Genomic DNA, 7,337 nt, shown 5'->3' with positions numbered 1-7,337 from the left:
CAATGGTCCATATGTGTTGAATTAAAAATGGTGCGCTTCCTACTTTGACAGCAAAGTGGATACACAAAGTACCCATGTTTCATCAGCTTGTGGGATAGTAGAGCAAAGCAGGATCACTGGATAAAAGTGACATGGCCTCCATGGGAAAACATGAAAAATGGTGCACCGAACACCATTAACGAGCAATGGTTGACAGAAAAAATCATTCTCCTTCCACTACACATTAAGTTGGGATTAATGAAGCAATTTGTTAGAGCTCTGAACAAGGACAGTGATTGCTTCAAATACATTTTGGAGATTTTTCCCTGGATTGAGTACTAAAAAATTTAAAGCAGGAATCTTTGATGGACCCCAGATTCCGAAACTGATAAATGATTAAAATTTCACAAGTTACATGACTGATACTGAAGCTTGTGCCTGGCACAGCTATGTCATGGTTGTCAAGAACTTCTTGGTTAATCACAAAGGACAAAATTATAAAGAACTGGTACAAAACTTGCTCCTAAACTTGAAAAATTTGGGGCTAATATAAGCATAAAGGTACACTATCCCTATAGCCATTTGCCAATTTAGTGAGGTACAACGGGAGAGGTTTCATCAAGATATAAAGGTGATGGAAGAAAAGTATCCGGGCAGGTGGGTTAGACACATGATTGCAGACTACTGCTGGAGCTTCAACGTGATTGTCCTGATCATCAGCATAAAAGATAATCATACAAACTAAGTATTTCGGAAATTTAATTTTGTATACGTAGACATATCTAGTTTATTTTGTTTAATTTTCATGTTTCATTTGTTTTCTATGAGGTTATTGTTGAGGTAATTATTTCAAAAACTAGTGCCATCTAGCAAAACCAATACCATATTTGGAATATGTGCATCAAACATAACTTCAAATGACTTTAATCTGTTTGGCAAGAAAATGTTTGTTGACCAGTGTTGTTTGAGTATTTTTAAATGTCAAAGAGGTACATTTACCATTAAAAAGTTTTTGTCCATGTGTAAGAGTGATCTTCTTTCAAATGGCCATCAATATAAGATTCATTATTTCCACTGACTGTAAGCTATGCTAATGTTCATTGAGCTGTGGAAATACTAATTAAATCTTGTGTTTCTTAAAGACGTGAAAATTATTTTAAGCGTTCCATGTTGAAAACATTAGGAAAGGCTAAGCTAGGGGTATCTAAAAGTAAAAGTATAGAAAAGCATGTACAACTGTGCAAGATAGAGTTTAAGACCAGAGTTAAGCTTTTAAATCTGTGTTCTACACACCTATAGTTTGTAAGCCTTTGTAATTAAATGTATGTGTTTGCTTTGATAAAGGTTTTATCTTGCTAAGCACAGCGGACGACAGCTCACGTTGCAGCACCACATGGGTTCTGCAGATCTCAACGCCACTTTTTATGGACCTGTCAAAAAGGTGAGTGAAAAGATTTCAATCCAACGGGAAAACATCCTAGATTGCCCTGCATAGTCGCACAAAGTTAACTGTTGTGTCTGGATGTTTGCATTCTCTTTCCAGGAGGATGGCTCAGAAGTTGGTGTAGGAGGAGCACAAGTCACTGGTTCTAACACACGGAAACACATATTGCAAGTGTCAACCTTTCAGATGACCATATTAATACTCTTCAACAACAGAGAAAAGTACACCTTTGAGGTAAGGATTCAAGTCCTTTTTCCCTTCAGTGATTTTTTTTTTCTTGCTTTTCTGTTGAGTTGACTGGAGTAGGTGTACAAAGAAAAGGGGGTGGGGTTGACTATTGTTTTGCCTGAAAATTCACAGCTTTCCTATTCTTCAGTGTTTCCTACCCATCACACTGAAATTTTGAACAAATCCATGAGATGAGCGTTGAGCCTTATCTAATCTGATTCAGTATGCAACCAGTTCTTATTGCAAAGAGCCTGGATAATGTCACTTTGCCTGCTTTATAGATTGTAATTGGATACATTGAATGACCTTTGTATATGTGAATTTCTGCTTTCTGTAAAGGAAATCCAGCAGGAGACAGACATCCCCGAACGAGAGCTGGTGAGAGCACTGCAGTCTCTGGCTTGTGGAAAGCCCACGCAAAGAGTCCTCACAAAGGAACCCAAATCAAAAGAAATAGAATGTGGTCATGTGTTCACCGTCAATGATCAATTTACTTCCAAACTGCACAGAGTTAAGATTCAAACTGGTGAGTAAAACAGAACAAAGCAGAGAATTACTATAACATTTATTAGTACTTTTTTTATTTCATCTTTCTGTAGCTGCTAATATAAATGGATTGTTTAGTTACACCCTTGCCTGTAGTTCTTATTAAACCTTACCAAGCAGAAAAGTTAATTCACATTAAGAACACAGAGTAGAGGATGAAGTAGTAGCGACCTTGGACATAGTCCAATTTGATGAGCAGGTTGGTATATTATCCCAGGATTGACCATCAATAGGACAATATCATAACGACCTTAGTCCTCTTTGGATATGTTCTCTAGTGAATGGATAAGGCTTGGGTGTACACGTGCAATGGTTCTCGTGAGGTAATCTGCTCAGGGCCGATATCGGACGAGAATCTGGCGTGTACAGCGCTCGTCGTCCAGGCGACCGATCCATGGACGATGAACAATCGTAATGGAAGTGAAGGGGTAGAGAGCGCAGCGGGGTGCTAATCTGTCATTCTCTCCTCTCCATAGAGCAGAATGGTGCTGTATGTACATCGTGTATGTGTTTTGTGAAAGATCCTTTCCAATTACAATTATTGCATGTGTGTGCTACTGTCTCTAATTTATCTGTTGACCATTGTCATTGAGTTAAAAAATGAGGTCAAATCTGTTTTTACTGAAGCAAGAAGTGAGGATAAATAATCCAACCTGAACATCTGTTCAGATTACTTTACACTTATAGTGAATTCTGTTCAGTATAAAGATATTTATATATAGAGTTTTTTGTGGGCAGGGCTTTTTGTTTGAGCTTTTTTGTAGAATTGGATTGGCAACCCCAAATGAACCCCACAGAATCATTGAAAGCAGACCCCAATTTTTCAATAATCTCTTCAGTGCTCAGTGACAGCAATTCTGTACATGACTGACAATGTCAACATTGTTTACTAAAAAGCAAAAATATAATCCCACAGGATATAAAGTATTCGGATGATTATAACTTTGGCTTATGTTATCCATAAGCCAAAGTTGATTTTCTGAGTATAGGTATGCTTTACGGAAACACCATAAACACAAGTGGAATGTAGAAATAATTTAGGTATATTTTTACTATTTTTGTACTTTGGCTAAATTTTATTTACTATAAATAACCCACCCATTGCCCTCTTCATTTGGTAAATCTACTTTCCAGGAATGACTTTATATACCAAAGATACATTAGTCTAAAATTAATTTGTACAGCAGTGGGTAATATCTCAGCGCTGTATAAATACAAGCTAATCAGAATAATTGAATGATGAACTTTGAGGAATAGGTGCTTTGTAGAAGAATGTACTTCCAGTTTTTGCAGCCATTGTGTGTTTATTTCCCTCTCCGGTGTTGAACTATAAAATTTACCCATTTGTGTGTTCTTGCTAACATAGCTCTGTAAAAATACCTTCATTTCTGACCTGTTTAAATTTGTTTCACTGTTTGCTGGATATGTATTTAATGTTGAATTTATCCTGCAGTTTTTAAAAGGCTTACTGGGTATGAATTTACATAAGAAGCAAATTTCATAATGAAATGAAAATGTATTATACTTTTGGACTCCTTAATATGTGATATTGCTGGGGGCACAATATTAAACAGCAATCTGCAAATCCATAGGAAATAATTAATAATTTTTTTTTTACCACCCTGCACCTTTAAAGGGGTATACATTTGAAATAAAGAGTGAAAGGATCATTAATTATTGATCTGCTTATGAGGACATTTTTATTCCTTGGCATTTTACTGAGACCATGGTATATCTATCTTTTGCAGTGGCTGCCAAACAAGGTGAATCAGACCCTGAAAGAAAGGAGACTCAGAAAAAAGTTGATGACGACAGGAAGCATGAGATAGAAGCTGCTATCGTTCGAATTATGAAATCTAGAAAGAAAATGCAGCACAACGTATTAGTAGCAGAGGTAACCAAAAACAACTTTAAAAAAATGTTTGCACCCTTTTATTAGAGATAGGCATTGATATGCAAATCGCACTGAATGATTTGTTTGTGTATGAAGAATACAACAAGTAGAAAGAAAGAGGATTTTTTGTCTCGACTGAATTAAAATTGTACAAAAATTATATAATACAATTAATATATTGAAAATATACAATCTTATGTTAAATCACTTGTAGGTCCCTTCCTCCAACTGTATTAAATTCAAACTGTGAGAAGGGGGTCTTTTTTCGTCAAACCTAGACAGTGGCGTCTGTTATTGCTGTTTGATTCATGCCGTATGTTATTGTTTTTTTGTCCCTTAATACCCCACGCGTTTTGCCCTACCGGGCTTCTTCAGGGAACTGGGATTTTTTGTATTTGTTAGTACTTTATCACAAATAACAAATTCATCAACATACTACACTAATGCATAAAAAGTGAATAACCTTGACATGTTATTATTTGAATATTTGACGGTTTTAAGTGATTTTTTTTTCTTTGCATTTTTTCCTATTTAGGTAACACAGCAACTAAAGGCCAGATTCCTTCCAAGTCCAGTTGTTATTAAAAAGCGCATTGAAGGACTTATTGAAAGAGAATATTTAGCACGAACACCTGAAGATCGCAAAGTGTACACTTACGTAGCATAAAAAGTGCGTTTTGCAAATTAAATTACTCTTGGACTTCATACCCCTTCGCATGGACTGGGAAGTTCTTTTAAATCATTACACGGTTACGAGCGCCATCTAATAAATTACAGTACGTGTTCTAGAACATGCACAACAAGCCTACAAGAATTTTCAACATCCGATTTCCCTCGGGGGGCCTTTGTAGATATCATTTATACAGTTCCTTTGTGGAATTGTTAACACCCAGAATTTTCTTTCTCAATACTGTATGGAAAGAATGGGAACACCAAAAAAAATAAAAAATAAAAAAAAAAACTAATTTAGAAAATTCAAGTCACATTAATAAAATTTTGGGGATTTTATTCCCTCCCCCCAAAAGTTAGTGGTGGTGTAAGTCTGTCTATGTTCATTTCTTTTCTTTACTGCATTTTAAATTGAATTATTTGCTACTGGGTCGTTATTCTTCTTGAAGTAAAATTAAAAAAAAAAAAAAAAAAGTGTTTTTCCTGGAGAGAAGGTCGCTGCAATATTTCAATATTTTGGTTGTAGTTTTCTGTCTTATTTGATATTTGCAGATAAAATTGGTGACATAGATTACTTTGACCCAAAGAAATTGAATCTATTGATATATTTCCATGCCCAAGTGTAAGCGGATTATGGATTTAAATTCTATTTGTATGCCAGTTCTTCCTTTATTGCATTGAAAAAGTTTGTTCTCCACATTTTGGCAAATTTGATATTTTAAAAGAGAGCAATGTTTTTTTTTTTTTTTTTTTATTCCCCAACTGAAATTGTAAATTTATTGGAAGTCATATTTCCTGTCTGCTGTATTCTGTAAAATGCTGTTGATGCATTGACAAAGTGAGGGTTTTTTTTGTAGGCTGTTGGACTTCAAACCTTTTCATGAAGACCTGCTAGCTCAGAGCATGCTGTAGCTCCTCACATAAGCACATGGAAATCTTAAGGGGTCTTTTTAAATAAAGATGGGAGAATGTGCTATAATGTACTTGAATGGTATTGAGTAAACAAGGGCAGACTTAGAGCTACATAGGTTTAATATTGGCTGCCATTCTCTTAGTCAGGTAGGTAGTACTGTGTTTTTCACACAAAATGAATTGAGCTTGTTTTCATTGTATATCATCCACCCATCTCTAGTTGTTAAATAAATTCACCTATTTCAGTTTACACAAAACACAAGCTCTTTCACTGAACACATCACTATGTACATTTCTCAGATGTTTACCCATCAATCTTCACTTATTATACCGCAAATGCCTGCTGTTTGTTAGCATTTAACAGCTCTTTCTGGGTACCTAGTTTCACCTCGTTGCTGAACTTCCCCACACTCTAAAGCAGTTTTCCCGGACCTTTTTTTTTTTTTTTTCATGGGTCAACCCCTGAAATAATGTACATGTCTTGTAGAACTCCTATAATTACTATAACTACAGCTCACAGTACATAAGTGTGGTGGTCAGTAGGAAAAAATCCTCCAACATTGCTGATCAGTGGGAGGAATGCTATCCTTACAGATAGCCAAAAAGATTGTTGGTGTCACTTATAGTGACCTGGGAGGCACAAAGAACACTGAAATGGTGCCAGAAAAGCATGGTGGGTGTTCTCCCCAACTCTTAGCTGGATGCACCACCCTGTACTTTTCATTAACCACCTGGCTGTTTTTGGGAGGTTACTGAAGAGTTAGGGTCACAATACAAGGGGCTGCCACCTGCCTACAATTTTTTCCCACCTGTGTTCAAAACTGATAGTCCCTATTCATCGCGCTGTGCGGATAGACTATCTCCAGATTCACAGACCAAAATAATTGGTTACTGCATGAAGAGGTGAGACTGGAGTCTAAATAAGGGAAGTTATATACTGTCATAAGGCTATGTTCTTGTGCCCAGAGTTTGCCATTAAAGTTAGGCATTGTGCTGTCAGTTACTCATCAATCTTTATACCATTTCTTGTATGCTCCAGCATTCTTGGTACAGGTCTCTACTCCTTTTATTTAGTTCACTCCCACATATATATACATATGTCAAGTGCCACTGTTAACTTCAAATGGAACTAACCTGTAGCAGGTTTTTTTTTACATTTACTATTCATAATGTAAAACTACCCAAAGAGCATTCATGTATTGAATCTCATCCATTGTATTTTTAACATCCAATCAAATTTATGTCACAGTTATAAAAAAAAACTATTATGTTCCCTCATGGCAACGTTTATTTGTAGATCTCATGTTCTTTATGTTTTTGACAGACCATTCTATACTGTGCATTTCCAGTACTAAGAGCCTGCAAGTCTGCAATAAACAGGGTTTATACGTTTACACTGCAATGTATATTCCTTAGTGGTTGGCTCTTACCAGGTGCAAATGTCACAATTTGCACATTTTTGAATTTTGTATAATCTAACAGATAAAAAGAAAAATAAGTTTTTTTTTTTCCTGGTTTAGTGTATCATGGTTTTAGCATAGATGATACTTTCCTTTAACTCTCCAAAGGGTTATTTGTACTATTTAATGTATATTAACTTTTATTTATGCATCAATAAGACTGAGCCTTCAAACCAAAATAGAATAAATGAAACTTTATTATGTA

General features: G+C 35.7%; 1 protein-coding gene across 1 annotated transcript in view; it reads left to right on the top strand.

The window, feature by feature from the left end:
- Window positions 1–7,337, top strand: part of CUL3 (cullin 3) — a 33,615-nt gene extending 26,278 nt beyond the window's left edge. Inside the window, exons 11-15 of the mRNA XM_072410126.1 lie at window positions 1,324–1,420; window positions 1,523–1,657; window positions 1,991–2,177; window positions 3,946–4,091; window positions 4,627–7,337. Coding sequence (XP_072266227.1) covers window positions 1,324–1,420; window positions 1,523–1,657; window positions 1,991–2,177; window positions 3,946–4,091; window positions 4,627–4,758 — 697 coding nt within the window. The 3' untranslated portion in view covers window positions 4,759–7,337. The remainder of the gene's footprint in view (window positions 1–1,323; window positions 1,421–1,522; window positions 1,658–1,990; window positions 2,178–3,945; window positions 4,092–4,626) is intronic.

The sequence above is a fragment of the Pyxicephalus adspersus genome, chromosome 4, assembly GCF_032062135.1.
Source record: "Pyxicephalus adspersus chromosome 4, UCB_Pads_2.0, whole genome shotgun sequence".
Taxonomy (NCBI): Eukaryota; Metazoa; Chordata; class Amphibia; order Anura; family Pyxicephalidae; genus Pyxicephalus; species Pyxicephalus adspersus.
Note: the sequence above shows the minus strand (reverse complement) of the source record. Positions and strands in the feature narration are given on the sequence as shown.